General features: G+C 41.4%; 1 protein-coding gene and 1 long non-coding RNA gene across 4 annotated transcripts; one reads left to right on the top strand and one right to left on the bottom strand.

Annotated features, from left to right (window-relative positions):
* Positions 1 to 12,278: 12,278 nt before the first annotated feature.
* On the top strand, positions 12,279 to 16,248 carry LOC108648361. Of its 3 annotated transcripts, none has more exons than XR_004219550.1 (3): positions 12,279 to 12,668; positions 13,670 to 13,776; positions 14,088 to 14,489. It is a non-coding gene; the product is annotated as an uncharacterized LOC108648361 (long non-coding RNA). The 3 variants fall into 3 exon arrangements; XR_004219548.1 differs by lacking the exon at positions 14,088 to 14,489 and adding an exon at positions 15,576 to 16,248 and having other exon boundaries at positions 12,280 to 12,668; XR_004219549.1 differs by lacking the exon at positions 14,088 to 14,489 and adding an exon at positions 15,576 to 16,248 and having other exon boundaries at positions 12,283 to 12,668; positions 13,670 to 13,722.
* A 4,824-nt stretch (positions 16,249 to 21,072) lies between these two features.
* LOC100127658 (uncharacterized loc100127658) lies at positions 21,073 to 22,979 on the bottom strand. The gene is given in 1 exon segment (NM_001113002.1): positions 21,073 to 22,979. A coding segment is annotated over 1 exon segment (1,317 nt). The 5' UTR covers positions 22,957 to 22,979; the 3' UTR covers positions 21,073 to 21,639.
* Between the last annotated feature and the right edge of the window lie 1,084 nt (positions 22,980 to 24,063).

Below are 24,063 nucleotides of genomic sequence, written 5' to 3'. Positions count from 1 at the left end.
AATTCTTACAAAAACAGGGATTTCTAGGTTCTGTATTTTTATTCGTTCATGCTATTTTGGATTTTTTAATAAATGAGTCAACATTTGTTCTTTTTTAATTTGTTTAGATTTTACTTTGGCTGTTCAGAAGTTCACAAATGGGTTAGATGTCTATATTTCATTCAACAATATGGTTTAAAACTCCAGCTGTTTGTGTAAAGCACAAGTCACAGTAGTGGTTGCTGTAATCAAAAGGTGGGTATATGCAGGCCAACCAGGCACAGTATCTGGGGGACGGATCATACTCTTCATTCAGATTGACCCCCCCCCACAAAATTGGAACAGCAGGAAGTGTTGAGTTGCCTTATTCAGACAAATATTCTTTAGTACAGATAGTTATTATATACTGTATTATAGAGTTATATATACTGTATATATTGTATTCAGTGTTAAGACCATCTTCTGTATATTAGCTCTTGATTTCAGTTGCCATACAATGTAGGATTATATTTGTTAAGGAGGCCTAACACGTGCGGATTTTAACTGCAATTCAAGTCTTTTAGACCAATTTGGCAGCTTATCTGTCCGTGTATGGGCACCCCAGACAGGCCTAGCAGACCGAGATCTGGCCTAAAACTGGCCAGATCTCAATTGGGCAGGTTTGATTTGCTGTCAGATTGGAGGCCGCATCAAATCGTTGATGCGGTCCTCAGTCCAACGGCGCCTATGCCCGCCAGTTTAATTTCATTGTTTGGTCCTAGATGGGCATATCGGGATTATTTGGCCACTATAGGGCACCGTGTATGTCTTAAAGTATTTATAAAAATGTCTGCAGCAACGCATATGTTTACTGTTAATCATGGGACTGTGTGAAAAATATTAAGAGACCGGTGCCACTAAAATTGAAAATGATGATCCCTTTACTACCCTACACAGTACACAGCAATTCAGCCTCAAGTCCCTGAATCATTGAACTTACTTAACCTTGAGTTTGATTGGCCTGGCCCCGTTACTTCCAACTGCAACAGACAACCAGAAGTGACAGTGAAGCAAACACTCTGGCCTGTCCTGTTTGAATCAATATCTGAAACATGCCTTTCTGTTTTTAGTAAAGTAATAAAAAATCAAGTCCATTCAGCACGTTAGTTATATTTCATAGGGCTGCCATGCCATTTTCCATGGCTAGTGTCCCTATCACACTAATGACTGAGCCCCACCTTCGTCCTTAACTTGCCTTTCAGACCCCAATGCCACAGCCTTTCACCTCTGTTTGTTCTTGGATGTATCTGATGGTCAGCAAGGAGGCAGCATACTGCATGTGCTCTATTTCCTGTGCTTGGAGTCTCATCAGCCCTATGCCATAAGCATCATTATAGGGCTTTAGTTTGAGTTTGTGGGTCTAGTTACACAGAGAGAAAATTATAAACTCTGGATAGGCAGCTTGATAGTGACTTGACTTGATTTGAGCCAATAAAGGCATGTGTAGATTTGGTTGATAAACCCCAATAAATAAATGTGAAGTTATCAGGATGTATTCTAACTATTCTTTTAATAATAATAAGCATGTATTTTTTAAACTGATAATAGCATGTTTTTAATAGGAATAAATATGTTTTCCTATTTTTTTTTTTTGTATACTTTCGTTTTTATTGATTTTTAACACATTTTTATAAACATAGCACATTGCTTGTTAGGTACATTATTAGGCTTAGATGATTTTTTCATTCAGCTTGTTGCATATTAGGGAGGGAGGAGGGGAAGGATGAGGGGGGGCAAAGACAACAGGGAAAGGGAAGGGAGGGGGTGGAGGGGAAAAGACAAAACAATAACCAATATAACTTTTTTGCGCTCTAGGTTTCACTGCTAATGTGGGATGTTCGTTGTCTTTAATTTAGAACCTCCCACAGTTATCTGTTGTTTTTTATCAAGTTGGGGGGGGGGGGGACCTTACCCATAGCTTTGTGCTCTAGAAAGACTGTCCTTATTTAGTATCCATGTGTCCCATATCTGGAAATAGAGTTCTGTTTCATTTTCCAGTTGGTATTTGAGGGTCTCGTTTGTGTGTATATATTTGAGTTTTTCCAGGACCTTTTCAATATGTAATGAATTTGATTTCCATTGAGCTGCGATGTGGATCCTTGCTGCCATGCATATGTGCTGTGTTAGTCGCTGTGCCGGGTTGTTGAGGTTTTGTAGTTTGTGTCCTAGGAGCATTACCTTTGGGCATGGGGTAATGTTTGTATAAAATATTTTGGAAAGGATACCAGCAACTTTAGTCCAGAGTTCTTGGGCCACTGGGCAGGTCCACCAGATGTGCCACATAGTACCTCGTGCGGTACATTTCCTGAAGCAAAGTGGTGAGGATGTGGGGTAGATACGAAAATGTCTTTCAGGCTAAATCATGTTCCCAGTCTTTCATGCATTGTAGTTTGTTGTTTGTATGCGTATGGTTTAATTGGTAGTATAGCATAGACAATGTTTTCCGTCCCATCGGTGTTTTCTCACAGATAGTTTCCATCTGTGTGTTTTGTATTGTCACTTTTCCCCAGAGCTGTTGTACGAAATGGGCTATTTGTATCGTCCGGTAATGTTCAGTTATTGGTACTTTGTATTTTTGTATTATTTGAGTTGGTTGTAATGGTTTTGTTCCATCTGTAAGCTGATAGACATATATTATTCCTTGTTGTTTCCACCACTGGAATAGGTTATTGTTGTATCCTGGTGCAAAAAGGTTGTTTCCCCAAATCGGGGTCAATCTCGAGGGGTTTGATGCCAGTCTATATTTGTATCTAAGTGTAGTCCATAGTTGTAGCATTTGGCGGGTTATTGGTGACAGGTCTTTGTGTAGTTTGGTGTCTTGGGATGGGTTCCAGATTAGGCTTGTTAGGGAGGTTGGGTGTATAAGAGCAGATTCCATTTCTGCCCAAAGCGGAGTTAGTTTTCCTCCATGCAGTGCGGTGATTTGGGCACACCTTGCCGCTCTGTAGTACTGTTGTAAGTTTGGGACTCCCAGTCCCCCCTTTGATTTGTGTAGGTACATTATTTTTTTATTAATCCTTGGTCTTTTGTTGGCCCATATAAAAGTCATTATAGTTCTTTGGAATTTTTGTAGGTCTGTCTGCTTAATTGCTATGGGTAAGGTCCTAAAATAATACAATATTTTTGGTAGAGTCATCATCTTCACACAGTTAATCCTTCCCACCCAAGAGATCTGTTTCTTGTTCCAACCCTGTAGTTCTAGCACTAAGTTTCTATATAGTGGGGTGTAGTTGCGTGTATACATAGTGTCTAAAGTTGGGGTTAAGTTTATGCCTAAGTATGGTAAATATTTCTCTCTAATCTGGAACTCGAAATTGAGTTCTATAAGTTTCACTGTGTTTTTGGGAATGTTGCATGGTAGGAATTCACTTTTATCCTGGTTTATTTTAAGTCCTGAGACCTGAGTGAACTCCTGTATCAGTTTTAGCAGGTTGGGAAGAGAGATTAATGGATTCATGATGGTGAGCAATAGATCATCAGCAAATAGAGAGATTTTTTGATCTGCCCCTGCCATTTCTACTCCTTTAATGCTTTGATGTTGCCTAATCGCTATGGCCAGGGGTTCCATTGCCAGGGCAAATAATGCTGGGGATAGTGGGCACCCCTGTCTGGTGCCTTTCTGTATTTCAATGGTTTGTTGTGTGGATGTTGGTAGTTTTAGTGTAGCAGTGGGGGTGGAGTAGTATGTTTGTATAATTTTCGTGAAGGGGCCTTGTATTCCTATCGATTGCATTACTGCTTCTAGATAGTCCCAATTAAGGGAGTCAAAGGCTTTTTCGATATCTAAAGCTAGGATTCCCATTTGTGTATTTGTTTTGTTAGCTTGGTGGATAATATTTAGTATTTTCCTAATGTTGTCTCCTGCTTGCCTATAGGGTATAAATCCTACCTGGTCCTTGTGTATTATCCGGGGGAGTAATGCTGATAGTCTTTTAGCTAGGATTGAGGTAAGTATTTTAAGGTCCAAATTTAGTAGGGAGATAGGGCGATAGTGTTTGGGGTGTAGAGGATCTTTATTGGGTTTCGGGATTAATGTAATGTGTGCAGCTAGTAGTTCTGGGGTTATGGTCTTACCCTGGGCTATGTAGTCAAATAAGGTTTTTAGTTGTGGTATTAATATTTCCGAAAATTTTTTATAGTAGCCAGCTGATAGATCATCTGGCCCTGGGGCCTTGTCTGATTTAAGGGTTTTGATAGCTTCTCCTATGTCTTCAAGTGTGATGTCCCCATTAAGTCTGTCTAGTTCTATTTTTGTTAATGTTGGGAGTGGGTGTTGTGCTAGGAATTTGCTTATTATTTTTTTGGGGGGTTTGTGGGATTGGGTATATAGCTTTCTATAGAATTCTAAAAAAGTATCCCGTATTTTTTCTGGGTTAGAAGTGATGTCTCCCTGGGTTGTCTTGATTCGTGGGATTTGGTTGATTTGAGTTTTGTCTTTCAGTGTGTTTGCGAGGAATCTATCTGGCTTGTTGCAGTATTTATAGTATTTAAAGTTTGTCCACCTTATTGCTTTGTCTACCTTGTGCTTCTGCAGTGCGTCTAATTCTTGCTTGATCGCTTTGATTCTTTTAGTGGCCTGGTGGGAGTATTTTGTTTGGTTTTGGTTTTCCAGTATCTGTAGGGATTTTTCTAGTCTGTTTTGTGTTTCTCGTGCTTTTCTTTGTTTTTTCGCTGCTTGTTGGATGAAGTGGCCTCTTATGGTTGCCTTATGGGCTGCCCAGATAATGTCTGGCGTTATTTCTGGGGTAGTATTTTCCCTAAAATAATTGTTGAGGGCAATTTTGGAATCTATGATTAATTGTGGGTCGCTAAGAAGATTTTCGTTAAGTCGCCATTGCGTGGTTTTTTTGGGGATATCTATTACTTGTAGGGAGATAGCCACCGAGTCATGGTCAGACCATACACACGGTTTAATGTATGTTTCCTTTAGAGTAGGTGTTGCTAGTGAATTTATTAGGATAGTGTCTATCCTAGAGTATTGCTTGTGTGGAGCGGAATAATAGGTGTATTCTCACGTTTTGGGGTGTAGTTTCCTCCATGTGTCTATATAATGGTTTGTGTTGAGTATGTCTTGAGTTGCCCTTGCTGCTCTAATATCTTTTGCTAGATGTGTTGAGTTGGATTTGTCCATCACTGGGTTAAACGGAAAGTTAAAGTCACCACACCATATGTCAATGTTAACTGGGGTTTGGGTAAGTTTTTTGGCTGTGCGATTGAAAAAGGCTTTAGGGTTATCGTTTGGTGCATAAGTTGCTGTTATACGAATGGTTTTCTCGTATAATGTGCCCATAATAGAAATGAATTGCCCTTCCTTGTCTGACTCTGTGTTGGTTATTATTACGGGTAGGTTGTTGTGTAATAGTATAGCGACTCCTCTATGTTTTTTCTGGGGTGTAGATGCTAAGTAAAATCTAGTGTACTGTCTATGGAAAAATTGTGGGTGCGAGGTTTTTGTAAAGTGTGTTTCCTGAATACAGATTACATCCGGGTGCAGCCGCTCATACCACTGAAAGGCTTGTCTACGTTTTCTGGGGGAATTTAGGCCCCTAGCGTTATGGGTAATTATTTTCAGTGCCATCATTCTTTTTTAGTTCATGTGGGGATCGGCTGAAACCGGATGGACCCGTTATCCCTCGACCTTTCAGGTTAATTGATCCGTATCTGCATTTCCATAGATGGGAGTGCGGATAGGGAGATACATGCATACATTTCACAGTGATACACCATATAGTTATCTGCAACCTAGAGCGCTTTGTAAACATTTGAACTTTAACTAAATTAAACTTAGCAAAAAAGTTATTTAACTGGCAGTGAAAATTCTGCAACGTTACCATCTTGTTGTAGAGTCCCACTAAGGGGATATATGTCCTGACCGGGTGGCGACTAATATTAAGTTGTCGCCTCAGAGTTAGGTGGTGTGGGCAGCATTTGTTCCAGGCCCATGGATACCGTAATGGCGTCCAGTGTTAGATCCAGCAGTGGTGGTAGATGATTAGACATTCATCCGTTGTTGTCCTCCTGTGGGTTGTCGGGTTTTGGTCTCTGGGGTTTAGGTGAAGGAGTTTGTCGATCTGAAGTACTGGGAGACCGTGGGGACCTAGCTGTGTGCCATTCATTATGTGGTCTCGGGCTGTTAGTAGTCGGCATCGTTGGTGTTAGTGCGGTGAGGCCTTCCTTGCCCAGTACCAGGAGAGCTGCGTCTGCTGATTTGAAGGTGTAGTACCTGTTGTTGATAATGCAGTGGAGCGCAAAGGGGAAGCCCCATCTGTATTTGATCTTTGCTTTTTGCAGAATTTGGGTTGCCTCTCTCATTTGTCTCCTTTTTTGAAGCGTGGTGGGAGCAAGGTCAGCAAATATGTCTGCGGGTAATTGGCTGGCATCCTTTCTTGTAAGTAAGCGTGCTGCCTGTAAGACTGCGTCCCTGGTAGCTTCGTATTGGAATTTAAGTACAATGTCCCTTGGGGATTCTTTGTTGCGTGGTTTTGCAAGTGCCCTGTGTATCCGAACCATTTGTAGCTGTTCCTGGGGCATGTTTGGGATAATCTTTGAGAAAAGACTTAGCGCAAATTTTTCCAGGTCTGTTTCTGTTTCAGGTACTCCTTTCAGGCGGAGGTTTGCCCTTCTCGACCTATTTTCAAGGTCCTCTAGCTTTTCCTCCATTAGGTACATTTTTTCTTTGTACGTTTCCAGGGTTTCATGGTCCGCCTGCATTGCCGTTACTATTTCTTCGGTACGGAGCTCTAATATATTAGTTCGCGTACCTAGCTCCTGTATCTGCTTCGCAAATTCTGCTACCGCGGCAGCTAGCTCCATTCGGAATAGCTTCTGTATCGATTGTAGTAATTCTGGAGCATCTGATAGTGTGGTTTGCTCAGCCTGCAGGTATGTCTCATCAGGTTCCTGCGTAGTGGGCAAAGATGGCGGAGTGTCTGGGCCCCGTTGTTGAAAAAACTTATGTGCGCTCTGGGTTGTCGTTCTTTTTTTCGGACCCGGGGGTGCCATTGTATAGCAGCTGAGTTGCGGAGGTCAGATTGCTTTCTGCTGGATCTCTTATTGCTGTTTTTACTGCTGTTTTCCGGACCTGGGTGCGGAGCTCACATCAGGTGCGTCTGTTCCTGATGGCGCCGCGCATGCGCCCGTTTTCCTATTTTTTAAACTAAATACTATAGAAGGGATTATAATTATACCCCCATCTTAAATTTAGATTTGGCAAATTGCCTGTAGGAAGGCAGTTTTATTAACAATGCTAAAGATTAAATATCATAGCTATATCAAAGCTAGAGAGTAATAGCCTTCAATAAAGGCATAATGCATTTCCATTTGATAAATGGTAAGATCACAATATAAGGATATCAGCTTCCTTTTCACCCTCCTCTAGGCCTTCAAAATGCAAAGTCAAAGCCCTGTAGAGAAGCAGATTTACTGGTGACCTGTTATAAAGCAGATCTTATTCGTTTGCTATGTATGACTTAACCTGGGCAAATCTAGCGTATTTTACTTATTAGTGCATTCACATGGTGAATAATGTAAAAATCAGTGCAAAATACAAAAAAGGAAGTCACTCACGATTCAGTAGGTGCAAAATACTGCCTCCATGCAGTTTTATTGGAGTAATCAGTAAAAAAGGAATACGGAAGTTTCGGGAACCTCTCATTCCCTTTTTCAATGTAGCATTGCCTAAATGTAAAAATCAGATATTATTTACACCAGTCCCTGCCTCATGTTGTTAGCCTGTTAGCTCATACATTTAGAGCTCCGATTGTCCAATTATTGTATAGAATGCTACCCCTTATCCAGAAACCAATTATCCAGAAAGCTCCAAATTACAGGAAGCCCGTCTCCCATAGAATTCATTTACAAAAAATAACTCTTTTTTCTCTGTTACAATAAAACAGTTCACTGTACTTGTCACTAACAAGTTTATTACATCCATATTGGGTTTATTTAATGTTTAAATATTTGTTAAATATTTTGATACTGACATGAAAATACTACTTTTCCAAATATGAATATAGATAGTTACCTATAGGCCATGTTGATGGTTTTTCGTTAACAGGTTTGCTTTTTAAGTAATTGTTACTTGAAGTTTCTAAACCTGACTGTCCCTTCTCAGCCTGACAGTTTGGCCAAATTTGACCATACTGCCCAACCATCTGGGCATGTATGACAAGTCGGTGAAGGGGATTTAAAAAGATAATACACCTCCTGCTGTTCTGATCACCTGGGTGGCTGGCCCAAAGAATGGAACAATACAAGGTGATACTGTACAACCCTGTTTCCAAAAATGTTGGGACAGTGTGTAAAATGTAAATAAAAAGATAACGGGATGATTTGCCATCATTTAAACCAGGGGTAGGGAACCTATAGCTCGCGAGCCAGATGTGTCTCTTTTGATGGCTGCATCTGGCTCGCTGCCAAATCTTTCATAAAAAAAAATAACAGGGGGCGTTGCCTGCACTCGGTGGATAGAAGACGTGTTCTAAGCCTTATTTCAAAAAAGTTGGGACAGAGTGGAAAAGTTGTGTATTGCTAAAGAACAGGGCCGGAACTAGGGGTAGGCAGAAGAGGCAGCTGCCTAGGGCGCAAACACTGGAGGGGCGCCAAGCAGGAGCCTCTCCTGCCTACCCCTAGCTCCTTTTTCATTGCCCCCACCGCTTGTCAATACGCGGTGGGGGCAATGAACTTTCACGTAGCCGCTGCCCCCCCTTCCCCCGGAACTGCGCATGCGCGCTGAAACGCGAGGTGGCCGACCGGGTTGCCTAGGGCGCCCGGTCGGCTTGGCCCACCCCTGCTAAAGAAGACAAAATCCCAAAGAGGTTGGGTCTCTCAGAAATAAAGATGGGGAGGGGGTACCCAATGTGTGAAACACTGCACGGGCAAATATTGCAACAATTTAACAATACTGTTCCTCAACATCATTTTTTAAGAATTTGGGGAGTCCATCATCTACAGTAAATCAATTCATTAAAATGTTCAGTGAATCCAAATAAATCTCCGTATGCATAAAACAAAGCGAAAGAAGTTGATACTGGATAGCAGTGATCTTTGGGCCCTCAGTTGGCACTGCTTTAAAAATGTAATCACTGTATTGTGTGGGAACATAGTTTGTCTCTGCATCCACAAATACAAAACTGTCCTGAGCTCTGACCAATCAAAATCTGAATTTCTTTTTGGAAATCATGTACACCAGGTCCTCCTGGTTAAAGAGGAGAAGGAGTATCAATGCACAGTTCGAAAGCCTCCATCCATAAAGGTATTTGGCTGCATTAGTGACATGGCAAGCTGGGGAGGAACTATTAATGCTAAAAGATATTTACTGGGTTTAAAGCAACATATGTGTGCCCCTGTCCCAGCTTTTTTTAAACAAGTTGCTGCATCAAATTCAAACCAGTCATATCTTGTCTTTGTACTGTTTGCAATTAGATATAGGGTTTATATGATTTACATATATATTTATATTTTACAGTTACCCATTTTTTAAAAAAACGGGGTTGTATATATGCAGCACCTTGTACAGCATCTGTCTATTTGAGCCAGGGGTTTATTGGTCAGGCCTTCAGAGTGCTGCACCTAAATCAGTGTCAGACTGGGGCACCAAGGGCCCACTAGAGAGCCGGGTATCAAGGGCCCACCAGCCAACTCCCTAAAACATTTTCATCTGAGAAAACACTGATATCCCCATGTTTGAGAGATTCCTTAATCAATTATAGTTAAGAAGGCACTTTTTAAAAGAAAAACAAACAAAAAACAGTTTGCACACTAGATGCCTGAGGTCTGTGGGAAATATTTTATATATATATATAGAGATATAGTAGCAACCAGTGTGAGGCACATTCATGCCCACATAATTCCTTGTGGCCAGCTGTGCTCTCCTGTGCAAGCTGTGTAAAAGCACAGAGCAATACAGTGGGACAGACAGACTGCAGGGAATAGCTCAGACAGACAGGGGGCAGGCAGAATCTCTCTATCCCTGTGCTGTTTACGGTGCAGCTTTGGCAAGTAAACCTATACAAATTCCTCACAAATAACCCCTTTCTGCTGGTTTTATATAATTCTAATAATTAACAGCCTCCCTGGATTTTCCTGCAAACAGTAGGTTTGCCCACTGTTAATAAATGAGCTTTAATGAAATGTTCAGTGGCCGTATAAATGTAAAAGGCTGCAGGCCAAGTCATACAGGGCAGGAAGCTCTAAACATCAGGCATGTATTATAATATTAAAGGTATCCCACATACTGCAAATTATAAAGAGGAGTTCTGGGCTGTGATTTTGGGGAAAGCACTTATTTTCTGTGCAAAGGGGAATCCAGTGTAAAATGATTGGCAAGTACAAGAGGAGCCATTCAAACCCCTGCCTGAAGGAACACTGAAGGGGACATGTTACCTTTTGTCACCCTCACCATGTAGGCAATAACGAATAAGATTTGGTGCCTGTTTTCAGTGTGAGCTACAGAGGGCTGGTAACTATAAAAATTACACTTTTACTTTCTACATTTGAGTATTGGGCACATCCTAACGATGCCAGCCAATCACAGCTCTAGTTGCGGTTAGCCAATTACAGTTCTGCTGCCTTCACACAGGGAAAAATATACTGCAGTCCCCTCTCAGGTCCACCTAACTGCTGATCGCTGTGCTGAGTGCCTCAGGCTCTGCTATGCAGCCAGGGAAAGCAGCCAGCAGAAGGGTGAGATGCTGGTTAGCTGGCCCAAGTGAGGGTTGGTGTAAATCTTTATTAAAGCAGTACAAAATGCAACTTTGGATCTTTAATAACCCACACCAATAGCCCACACTCCAGTTGGGGGAAATAATGATACTTTGGCCAGAAAATGCCGATAGCAAGTGCTATGCCACCTACAGTTTCCAGGGTCCCAGTTTGGGCAGCCGTGTTGGGACTATTAAGCACATGCATGTGAATATAACTGGCAGGCTCTTGGGCCATTCACTCTGAAGTTATGTGAGCAAGCCGCTGATTTCTGGTTGCTCTGCAAATGGTAGAGAAAAATTTGACTTCAGCTATAAAGGACGCCGATCCTCTCTCCCTTAGTGTGCTGTAGCACTTGCTTCCCTCATTCCCCGGGGCCTTATCCCCAACTTCCACTGATGTGTATTGCTGGCTGTGATTGAGCCATTAGGAACAGTGTGGGAAATTATCTGATTTCTTTACAGGACCTCACTATAGACTGTAAGCTCTTTAGGCAGGGTCCTCTTCACCCCTTGTATCGGTTATTGATTGCTTTATATGTTACTCTGTATGTCCAATGTATGAAAACCACTTATTGTACAGCGCTGCAGAATATGTTGGCACTTTATAAATAAATGATTTTTCTTGAACTTTTGGCCACTTTTTTACAAGAGAGACAAGCAGCATGGGAGCACATGGGTTTAATAGGGTGTTTATTTGCAATTTTTACAGTAATCTTACAGGCATATCTCTGAAATATGCTATTTATCTATTTTCTTTATTGATTATAGTGGCACGTGTGGAATTAATATGCTAGTTTTGCATTTTCTGGTGAAAATAAACTGGCACATCTAGGGTTAATATACTCTTCCATTTTATGTAGGGATTATGCAGGCATATCTGGGGTTAATATGGTGGCACACCAGTCCAACACTAGGTGAAACAGAGGGAATTACATGGGTTGATATGATGTGATATCAGAATACAAGTGCTCAGTGATGTAAATATAGAGGGAGCCGACCCCGCAGCCATGTGGGAAGGGGGGCAGGGGCTACTGCAAGTGCACATACCCAAATGGCTGTAATTTAAGGCAGAGCCTGTGAGGTATCAGCACGGCAAGGGCTCAATGATGTACTTTTATATGTGCCAGTAATAGAAGCCTTTATTGGAAGAGCTGCTTTGGCCTAAAGCTCTGTTCTGTGGAATGCACTTTCCCAAGTATATGTCACACTGTGATGCTTGTGCATTTGGGACAGGTACTAGAGCCATAAATAGGCAAAGGGCACTTGCCTAGAGCTCACCGGGACAGCAAAGTAAGGGAGTTTTAGTGCGGAATATAAGCTGCTCCATTCATACAGTTTATTGTGGCTGCAGCACATTTTCTCCCTCACTGTTTCCTGTTGGATCGGCACCTGTATGAAACCCAACCCTCCTGATCCTCTCCGACTGGATACACAGTAACAGCGCAGCTATCCACATAAAAGGAAGCAGGAGGTTGGACTAAGCAAGTGCACCCTATACAGCTATAAAGAGTGAGCTCTGGCGACCCCCTGTGGCACTGGGCTGAGCGATCCTCACATTGCGGGGAACTGTAGGGTCGGAACCATTGAGCGTCTGAATAGTTTTCGGAGGGCTTCTGTGGCACAGAGAAACTTCCGGTCCTGGGAACGCAGGAGGAGTCGCTGCTTCCGGTTTATATTCACAGCGCCGAATTTTGCGTTATGTTATTGGGCAGAGGGCATTATTGCACAAACAATATATGTCTCTGAAGGGGTAGGGACATGTAAGGAAAAGCCGTAACGATAAGAAGGAGAGAAGAATCCAAGAGCCAGGGCTGGTTTTAAGTTGTCTCTGGCCCCCTGGCATTGCAGGGGCTTCTGGTTTAGGGCATTAAGTGTTAATTTCTGTACATATGTCAGGGGGTCAGTCCTGAAGCCCCCCCAGCTGTTGTAATGTGAAAGTGTGTTAAGGTGGGTGGGAGTTGTTGCACTGCACAATATTATGAGGCTTGGTTGGACTGGTTTATATTATTATATATTGAGCCTGGAGAGTAATGGGTACTTATAGGGATACAGAACTAAGGTTACTGAAATACAGGATAATGAACACAGGTAGATGGTAATCAGCAGGTATAAGACAACATTCAGTGCTAATGGATAAGGGAAATGAACAGTGGCAAATAATGCAATTAGCATTATAACAGGTGTCGTGGGTATAGTTGCCCTTGTCGTGGGTGACTAATCTCCCTGAAATGGCATCCCACCGGCTAGAATGTAAATCACTGGTGGGATGGCATACGTGGCGCAGCGATTTGCCAAAATCACCTTGAGAGGCAACTTCAGCGATCACTGTGCCGCATATGCCAATCCCACTGGCAATTTACATTCTCGCCGGTGGGATGCCATTTCGTGGAGATTAGTCGCCCGCGACAAGGGAGATTTGTCATGCGGCGAATAGTCTCCCCGTCTGCCACAGTCCTAAGTTACCAATATTTGTGTTCAGTAGGCAGTATATGCAATATACAAAAGATGTATGTGGGCCAACCTGATATTCTATCGCACTGATTTACGCGTGTGTGAGAGTAAGAGAACAGCAATACAGTGCACTGCCACCTTTTTATTGTTGTGATCATTTGGGAGGACACCCCAGACAATCAGAGCAGCAGTAGGCTGAGCTTCAGCTCCCATTCACGCCCTCATCTGCTCATGTACTACACACTGACCGATATGGTGCATTAATAGATATTTTCTAACCCAACTGATCCCATAACCAACCAGTATTTATAATACACGTGATAATCATAATTTGTGGGCCGCCAATCGCGTATTGAAATTTTTATGAAAGAAATGTATGTGAATGGCCAGCAGGAACAACTTTTTTCAGTGTTAGTGTTATGATGCAAGGTTATGTCAATTATATATAAGATTAAAATGCATTGCACATACAAATCATGTTTTTTTTTCCTTCCTAGGCCAGCATGGTGCATTCATTAATAGAGGCATATGGGCTGCTCAAAGAGATTAGGTGAGGTCAGATACTGCCATTGTATCAGTCACTCTCAGAAAGAATTATGCCCAGGTACTATTTGTTGTGCAGCTATCAGTAATTAGTTGCTGACACTATTGCTATTGCACTATTGCTGACTATTTTGATCATGATTTTTAGTTTTTAAAAACTATTTTATAGTTTTTAACCTAGATTACTTTTATCTCATGGAAAATACTGTGGCCATGGCACTTTAAGGGCATGCAAACCCTCAGATCAAATGAATGTAAGACTGATTAGGGTGCACTTTTAATTGTCATTAATTATCAGTTATAATGAATGCCAGGATAGCCTGCCATGCCCATGCATTAGCTTCATTCTTTTCTGTCATTTTATTTATTTAGGGTAGTGAAGCCAAAGGTTGCATCTATGGAAGAAATGGCTGCATGATCGAAAAGGCACATGCATAGTTTATCTATTGCATATAATAGAGACATTTATTTTTTTAAACTATTATATTGGTGGGAAACCTTGTTTTTGTAAAGTCAAACCATTTTACTAAACCATAGTAGATGCATAGCTTCTTTTTATATGCACCAGGGAGAGAGTAGTAAATCTGTGTGCAGGGTGGTAGCTAATACTACAGCATTTAATGCTGGTTTGAGGCCTACTATCTAAAGCTCTAAAACTCCTGGTGCCTTACACATTGGGTATGACATTCATTTATGCAGTAATTTATTATTAATGTAAATATTAATGTAATAATATGGTTTGGAACAGTTACCTAAGATTTGGCCCCTGTTCTCCATCACAATGCAATGCATTCTGGATTATGTAGTTCCTGCATGCCATCTAAGCTGCGGAGAAGTTGTTACAGTTTGCAACATCAATGTTTTAGTCCCTTCTCCCTGCCAGGATTTCAAATGATGCAGAAAGAGAAGAACTGTTTTGCCGCTGGATTTTATCTTATATAGAGGTTATTTATTTATACTTTTTAAAGAAACAGATTACATTGATAGGTATATTAGAGGTTTCTGTTTTGTGTGGGGCTATTTAACAAATTTTGGTTTGGAAGCTGGAGTTCCATTTAAAGAAGTGCTAAGTATGAAGCATATTCTTAAGCTTTAAAATAGCTTATGGTACTTTTAAAAACCGCTGTCCCATCTTGCTTTTTGGCACAGGTTATAGGTACAGAGCAAGTGTCTCACACATTACATGGCAGGATAATTTATCCTTTTAAAAATCTACTTTACTTTGAATGCAATGCTGCCTGAGCTTATCTGCTCTGTTTAAATGTAAGAGTTAAGGGCCGTGTCAAATGGGGAGATTAGTCGCTACGTGACAAATCTCCCTTATCGCGGGCGACTAATCTCCCTGAAATGCCAATGTAAATCGCCGGTGGGATGGCATACGCAGCACCGAAATCGCCTAAGTTTCCTCTCAAGGCAACTTTGCTGATTTTGGGAAATCGCCGCGCTGCATATGTCATCCCACCGGCGATTTACATTCTAGCCGGTGGGATTGCATTCCGGGGAGATTAGGTGCCCGCAACAAGGGAGATTTATTGCGGGCGACTAATCTCCCCGTCTGTCACGGCCCTAAGGAAGTTTAGCTGATGCAAAGCAAACAAACATGTCCGTATGAAATCTGACCTCTAATGTGTCAGATAATAAATGGTAACGTATGAAGGCGCTAAATGTAAAGGATGACAGACTTTTGCAAATACCCGCTTCCCTTTTCTCTGCCATTTTTTCATGCCCATATTTCCTAACCCTTACTTGAAACAGCAATAATGGACTATGAAATAATGGAAATTGGGGTAAATATGTTATGGCCATATCCTGTTGAGGTACAGCTAACATGGTTTTCTCTTTCATCTCTATCATTCACAGAAGGTGCTTGGTGCGGATGACACCATGTTGAATGTTGATCCAACGACTGGTATTTGCCATTTGCTCTATGACAGTGCCCCCAGTGGACGTTTTGGGACAATGACTTATCTCTCTAAATCAGTAGCCATCACCCTGCAGGAGTCCTTACCCCACAGCGGATGTTCCATGCAGTGACATATACAGTCTGTTTACACTAAAGCTGCTGGTATCCTGAGAGCCACTGTGAAGGAGTAACCAAAAGTAATGGGTAAGATGTGCAATTATCAGCACTAGTCTTCAAGTGCAGGCACTAGCAGTGTTTTCTAACATGATTTTTACATAAGGATTTTGGACCTGCTATATGATCCTGATACTTCTGCATATCCTAGTGAAAGAATATATTTAAAGAAGCAGACACGCAAAACAAATCAAATTGTTCAAGGAAAGTATACTTCAAAGTAAAAATCGAACATAAAAGGAATATACGTATACCCTATACAACTGAAAAAGTTATACAACACAATCAGTTTAGATATGAAAATGTAAAAGGAGATCAATTTTTCTTTGACATAGCAAAAAGAAAAATGTCTTATAACCTGCATAGCTGGCAGAGGGACTTGGTACTGTTAATCCCAGTGTAGTTACCAAATTGCAGTAAAAATGAAATTGTTCTATAGCAATTGAACTCCTAAAGCAACTGTACATATCTTGATGGAAGGAAGACCAGATCAGTTATACCATTGTACACTTGAAGTTAGCACTTAAAATTCTGTTCCTGTGTGACATTTATGGATGCACCAGATCCAGGATTTAGTTAGGCATTTAAACAAATCCTAACTATGTTCACAGTAGCTAATTTTTTAGTTTCTGCAAATCTGAATAAAATGCTGAAAGGAGAAAGGTGGGAGGTGCCAAGTTGCCACCCTGTCTTTGATTCTATTTGGTAACCTTAGACCACAGGCTGCCACTCTTTTTTTTTCCCATAAAAGCACTGTCCCTGGGTACTTTACTTCTCTCCCTGCTTCTATGGTGCCCCTGCATCCCCTGCATTACCCTAGGCTTAGGTGATCACATGTGCAGGAGTTAAATCTTTGCTGATTTCAGTGATCTACAAGTGTACAGCGTGCTGGGACATTGGAAGAGTATAGCAAATGAATAGTACCTGGGGCTGTGAATTTCTGGAAAACAATGAGGGGTGCTGCTGGGGTCTGAAATAAGTGGCTACTAAAATCACTGGAGGAGGGTGGGCAGATAACTTGCCACACCTCAGTGACTCTCCCTTTCCTTGTCCTTTATTATCATGTTACAATTGGCAGAGACACAGTTTTCCATATACAATATTAATGGAGGATCCTCTGATTTACATGTTAAAATTAGGTTTAGGGTTTGGTATCCATCTAAAGCTTTTGCAAAGGATTCAGTATTTAGCTGAATGCAAAAATTATGGATTCAGCGTATCCCTTGTACAAAATAGTAAGATTTACTGAAGGTGGGCAAATTTGCTCTGGTATAGTAACCCATAACAGCCAGTTACAATTTTGATGTGCATGTACAAGATGTGCATGTACCGCCAGTGTAGAGATTTCAGATTGTCTGGGATCAGTTATACCATCTATTGCAGTAAATGCACTGAGATCTATTCTTGTAAAGACTGCTGTACAATTGCTGCTTCCAGCACCCTTCCAGTACTTCTAGCATTGTATCTGTTACTCGCCTCCTTCAACCAACAAGTATACAGGTACAGTGGGTTAAAGGGGTGGTACAACTTTAAGTTAACTTTTAGTATGTTATAGATTGGCCATTTCTCAACTTTTCCTCATTTTTTATTTTTTTTATAGTTTTTTAATTATTTTCCTTCCTCTTCTTCCTCTTTGATTCTTTCAGCTGGGGGTTATTGACCCCAATCGGCCAAAAAACTATTACTTTCTGAGGCTACAATTTTATTGTTGTTTTTTATTACTTTCTGTTCAGGCCTCTCCTGTTCATATTCCAGTTTCTCATTCAGTCTACTGCCTGGTTGCTAGGGTAATTTAGATCCTAGCAACCAGATAGTTGCTAAAATTCCAAACTAGAGATATGCTGAACAAATAGCTAAATATTTACAAAACTAAAGATAATTAAAAATGAAGACCAAGTGCAAATTGTTTTGGAATAGCCCGTTACAACATACTAAAACCCTCTACCCATACTAACCCTCTAGAACATACTAAAAGTTCATTTAAAGGTGAACAACCCCTTTAGATGAGTAAAAGCCATATGTTTAATGTTTTTCTGGTATGGCTAAGTCACCAGACAAGTGGATCTTTATCCAGTTTAATCACACACACAGTGTGGGTGAATTGGGCAGATCTAAATGTTTGTCCCTTAAGCCAGCAATCAAATCACATGCAGTCATCATTGTAGGCCTTGGCCAATAGGATTCTAATGCAAGATAGCTTCATATTGTTCAAATGTGTCCATTATCTTCCATGTATGTGTACAAACATACCATTTTAGGGAAATAATGGAAAACCTGCCGCCCTACAGATGTGGTTGATGGAGGCTGAAAAATTATGGTTCAGCAAGTTCTAGCGGGCTGCACATAGGATTTGCCCGTTTTAGGGCTTTCTCTGAATTCTTTCTGATGCTGGTTTCATTTTAATTATTTCTCCCCATTTTCATTTGGAAGATTTTTTTGTTGTGTCTCTTTTTATTTTACCACTCCATCCATTTTATTTATGAACTTGTGTTTTGCAAGAACATATAATTGTTACTTCATATTGTGCGTTAGTGAATTCTATACTGTTTTTTGAGCTTGTAATAATTTATCCAAATAGACATAAAAGTTTTATGTTTAGGAATATATATATATATATATTTTTTTTTTTTATTGGCCTTATGCCTCTGCAGAATGAGACATGCACGGGCCTCTGGAAAGGATACATAATGCTTCATATTTAATATAAACATAAGCTGCAATCTGCTTAATATTTGTGCATTGTACCCAGATTGTCATGGAGGCATCTCCTATTACGCTGGGAATTCTGGGTAAAGAAACGGCAAAATTTGCAAATTGCACTGTTAGGAGATGAGCCATGTTGATAGTTCTCTTGCAATATTGTCAGCAATTTGTATGTATATTTTCCCTGAATAATACTGTTTTTATTGAAACACAAAAGTTCTTTAAAAGTTAGAAAATGCCAAGGGAGGCAATTTCCAACAATTAAGCCAGACCACCATGAGTAATAGGCTTTACTTGCAGTGATCTTAATGTTATACTTTAGTAAGTCATTTTTGGTAGATTTGTTGCGCACGATAGTGCAGATTTAACCATCGGCGATAAGTCTTACTGTGTGCCATCACTCTTAGGGCTGTGACACGGGGAGATTAGTCGCCCGTGACAAATCTCCCTTGTCTCGGGCGACTAATCCCCCCCGAAACACCGTCCCACTGGCGAAAATGTAAATCGCCGGAGGGATGGCATACACGGCTCCGCAAATTCCTGAAATTTCGGAAGTTTCCTCTTAAGGCAACTTCTGCGATTTTGGGATATCGCGGCGCAGCGTATGCCATCCCACCAGAGATTTACATTTTTCACCAGTGAGATGGCATTTCGGGGAGATTAGTCGCCGTTACAAAGGAGATTTGTCACGGGCGACTAATCTCCCCCGTGTGCCACAGCCCCTAGGGTGAAGATACACAGAGCTACTTAGTGGCAGCTACTTGTCATGGCTACTAAGATAGGCAATGCTGTTCATTCACTGATAGTTGTCTCTACGTGTGTTTTAGCAGAGGGAATTCTCAGTATTGTCTATGGCAGGTATTTTCTGGTGTTTAGTAGCTATGAAATAAAAGCTGATACTAGTAGCTCTGTGTATCTTGACCCTTACAGCCATGGTACAACCTACTGCTTAGGCAGATTTCCAGCCACAACTGAAAAGGGCAGTTCAGCATTCACATACCAACATTGCTGTGAGTATATCACAAAAGAATATTATTTTTGAAGAGGCCTATATATTGGCACATATGCAGCAAAATCAAAGCAAACACCTTAAAGAAAAGGTGAATATTGTCACAGATGCTTTTTTTTTTTTATTACATAGTTTTCCTTTCCCTAAACAGCTGCCATCCTCAATAATATTATTGCTAGTATTATTTTAATTTGGAGACCTAAAACTATATTTTATTTTGAAATGAATAATAACTAAAGTTCTATATTTTCTTGCTATTATTTTTTTTTGTGATGATTGTAAGATGTTTACATTTCTGTTTAATAAAACTGCCCAACACTGTAGTTCTGTGGGTTTTTTTGTTCATTTGTGTAGCCAACACTGTTCTGCTACTAAAAGGAAATCCTGCCTGATTTCCAATTTGTTTTGGTGCTACAGGAGTCCTGTGCCTCCGCTATATGGGAGAGCAGGTATACTGTAACATGGCTGTGCCCAGGGTCAGGACAGACTGGGCTGTAATACCCCTCCCTGGGGATGTCTCTAAACCACAGTCACTCACAGAGAAAAGGTTAATAGGTTTATTTTCAGAACACTGTAACTTTAAATAAGGTGCATAATATTGCAGACGTGTTTGGTCGCTGAGTTGCTGGGGGATCCTCACTTATGTGGCAGTTTCTTTAGAGCCCTGAGAAAGACTTCCTTTGGCTTTCCATGTCCTGAAAAGAGCAAGCTTTGTTGACAAGGACTCCCTTTGCTTCTGCACCCTAAACAGAGCATGTTTTCCTGCCACTGGGGTTTCCCCACTTACTTCCTACACACAATAATCTCTGTGCCTTCACCCTACTCTCTGCTTCTCCCCAGCACTGCCTCTGCAGGCCTTCCTTCCTGCCAGCTCATTGGGGAGGGGATTCCTCCCTGCACAGATGCACCCAGAGGGAAATACGGGCCTACCGAGCCTCCCTGCATTTGTATGGGCATATTTTGTTTAAAAAGGCAAAACATCCGTTTCTATTACATTGTGCCTATGCAAGTCCCAAAATGTGTTTTGGCTGCCATGTACATTACCTCTTACTGCAGACAAATCTCTCTCAGAACTGACCATAGAGTTTTATTGTAAACCCTCAGGCAGAAGTCATGTTCAGTGCATAGATGGGCGCAAAGCATAGATTGGTTAAGCTGGGACCCTAAAAAGCATTTGTACCAGCTCTTGTTTAAACTAGAAGGGCAATTTCAGTTTTTTCTATGGCGCATTGGCCCAGAATTTCTCCATGTGCAATTGCACAAAGGTCTATTTCACTGGTGGGTTTCAAAATGCTGGGTAAACAACCCCCCCCCCCCTCCCCCGCTAATATTTTCCTTAGGCAGATTGTAAAGGGAAACAATGATGTTAATTAGGCATTTAGATTTATTTTATTATTATAATCTAATAAAAGGGTAAGTCTGCCTCATAGAAGGAATGGCACTGCTCTGTTACTACATAAGACCATTTATTACCCAGCTAATATACCTAATACTAATATATCTAACTAATGCTAATATACCTACTAATTTGGTTCCCAGAACCCATAAATAATGATGCAGACAACAACTTTATGTTAAATATGTGAAGATCACAGCTTTATTAAAAATATAATTTATGAAATGTGATGCTCACTGTAGGGTTATCAGATCACTGGAAATCAGAGGGCACATATAGAAAGAGCTGCACGCTGCAATATAAATGCACCTTCTATATGTGTCCTCCCATCACCAGAGGGTCTGGTAACCCCACCACATAGGGCTGTTTGATCCCAAGGAAGGCGAAAAACCTAGAGAGAAGCTTGAGCCAATCTGCTTCACTAGAGGCAAAAATTCCTTCCTGACTCCTAAATGGCAATCGGAATTATTCCCAGGATCAATACGCCTTATGGAGCTTTGAAAGAGTTAATAAATGTACAGTAATGGATAAATACATGTTTGCCTCTGTTTGTCTGTAGGGAAATGTGTTCATAGGTAATTAAGAGTGTATGGAAAGTGACAGCTCTGCTTGATGATGGTACTGGGTGCCCTGGCAATGTCACCCACCCATGGTCCAGAAATAGTGATCCCCAATACTGTCACTTGTATTAAATGGTAAGTAGTATGGACATGTAGGCCTCAGTGTGTGCGTGTGTCTATCAGTAAGGAAATATGTATCCGTATGGGTGAAGGTACAGCAGTGTATGCATGTATGGGTGCCAGTAGGAAACTGGGGGCATGTATGGGTGCCAGTATGGAGGTGTTGGCATGTAGGGGTGCATGTATACTTGCCCGTATGGATCAGTGGGCCAGTATGTGTTGTGTAGCACATAACCGGCCCCTTCCATGTCCTGAGAATGGCTGGATCTTTCTGCCATCTCTAAGTGCTGGGAACCTGCTGTGTCCCTGGATGTTGATGCCACCTCTGGTGTTCTCTCTCTGCCTTCAGGTAGATGTTGGTTGGTAGGTGTTGCTGCAGGCCTTGTGGTGGGAGGATTAAAAGCTGGAAAGATTGCTGGATAAACTCCTGGCAGAAGCGGATGTAAAAAATAGTGGCCTATAGAGACTAGATGGCAGATCTTTTCCATGCACTCCTCAATTTGGTGTTCTGGGTAGTCAGTGGGGGCCACTTTGACAGGGTTGTTATAAGAATAGATTTTATCTGCCACATTGAGGCAGCACAGTGCCATGAGAGATGGTTTGTGCATGTAGAAGTCTTGATGTTGGTTCAGGCACAGTGCTGCGATGCCTCGGGCAGCTGTTAGGCTTTTGGCTGCTCTTGTGAGCTGGGCAGGGGAACACTCCTCCTGGTTGGTCAGTCTCAACAGGGAGAAGTGCTCCAAAAAGAAATCGATGGTTGGTACCCCCAGGCGAAACAGCAACTTCCTTAGGATGGTTCTCTCCAGGTGACGCATTTCAGCTGGTGTCATTCTGTAGTCAAACAGAGGTAGGAAGAGCTTGGGGGGGAGGGGGTACCGTAATTCAGCCACTTTGTAAGCCATGTAGAGGCAAGTGGCTCCCACTCTTGTTAGGGTGTCGGGGTTAGTAGGAGTGCAGGACACATACCGCTCCAGGAAGTTTATACCCAGGCACAGGGTCTGAAAGTCCAATCTCAGGTACCTGTGCACATTAATCATTAGGGTGGTGATGTGGTTCCAGGATGTTGGATTTATATCCTTCTGATTTTCTAGGAAATTTTCCAGCTGATAACCTCCCTCCAGGCCTTTTTTATAGAGGTAACACTCCTCTCCATACTCCCTGAAGGTCTGCAGGGCATCAGCCAGGTTGGTCAGGGTGTTCCATGGCTCCCCCTCTGGCACCGGTTCCTCAGCTGTAGGGGTGCTGGTCCCACGCAGATCACCCTGGGGCTTGGCCCTTTTGAATTCAGGGCTGCACCCAGGGGAAATGATCTCCTCTTCTTGCTCTTCTTCTTCTTCTCTTCTTCTTTTTCGCATGCCAACGCTCAGAATCTCCATCATTTAGCTCCTCTCTCACCAACTGTCACAAAAGACTGTTGGGACCAAGTATCCGTTATCCACAAGTCACCTCTGCTCTTCACTGATTGGCTGGACATGTAAACAACTGATAGGCTGAATCTGAAGTACAAATGCTTGAGTTGCTCTGTCATTTAACTTCTCCTTTATTTCTAGTGCCTTGCCTTGTACTTCAGCCTCTTTTCTTATATGTGAATAAAGCTCTGTAGCTTTCAGAAAATCTGATATCTAAGCTTATCTAATGCAAAAATGATCCATATATAGATTTTAAATATACACATAGTTTACCATAAAGTGACAGCAGATATATCTCAGGGTACAAATGCTTGCTCTCAGAATCACAGCTTTTCATTCTCATAATTCAAGAAATCTGTGCAAATTTTTTTTTTTTTAGTTTGCTAGATTCAGGCGCAAGTGCAGCTCCTCGTATGGAGCCACTGCCAGACATCACGTCCCACCATTATCTGCCTATACAGCTGTACAGACACAAATTCCAGGCCAGGGGTGTGTGAATGTACATCTTAGAAGGACTGGGTAAAGTTACCAGTCCATTTGTTCTTTTAAATGCAAGTTGTTGGTCTGCCCTGATATGCCCGCCAGTTTAATTTGATTGTTTGGTCCAAGGTGGGCATATCCGGAAACAATCCACTCATTTGGCGACTTCGCCACGGCAGATCACACCGTGTATGTTTTTAAATATTTATAATAATGTATTATGACTGCAGCAAGGCAAGTGTTTGCTGTTAATCATGGGACTGTGTGGAAAATATTAAGAGTCCAGTGCCACTAAAATTGAAAATGATGGTTCCTTTACTACCCTACACAGAGAGAAAATGATAAATTCTGGATAGGCAGCTTGATAGTGACTTGACTTGACTTGAGCTAATAAGGGCATGTGTAGATTTGGTTGATAAAACCCAATAAATAAATGTGACGTTATCAGGATGTATTCTGACTATTCTTTTAATAGAAATAAGCATGTATTTTTTAAACTGATAATAGCATGTTTTTAATAGGAAAAAATATGCTATTTTTTAAACTAAGCACTATAGAAGGGATTATAATTATACTGCATCTTAAATTTAGATT

Source organism: Xenopus tropicalis, chromosome 8 (genome assembly GCF_000004195.4).
Source record: "Xenopus tropicalis strain Nigerian chromosome 8, UCB_Xtro_10.0, whole genome shotgun sequence".
NCBI lineage: Eukaryota > Metazoa > Chordata > Amphibia > Anura > Pipidae > Xenopus > Xenopus tropicalis.
The sequence above is the reverse complement of the archived record's forward strand: the minus strand, read 5'-3'. Positions and strand labels throughout refer to the sequence as shown.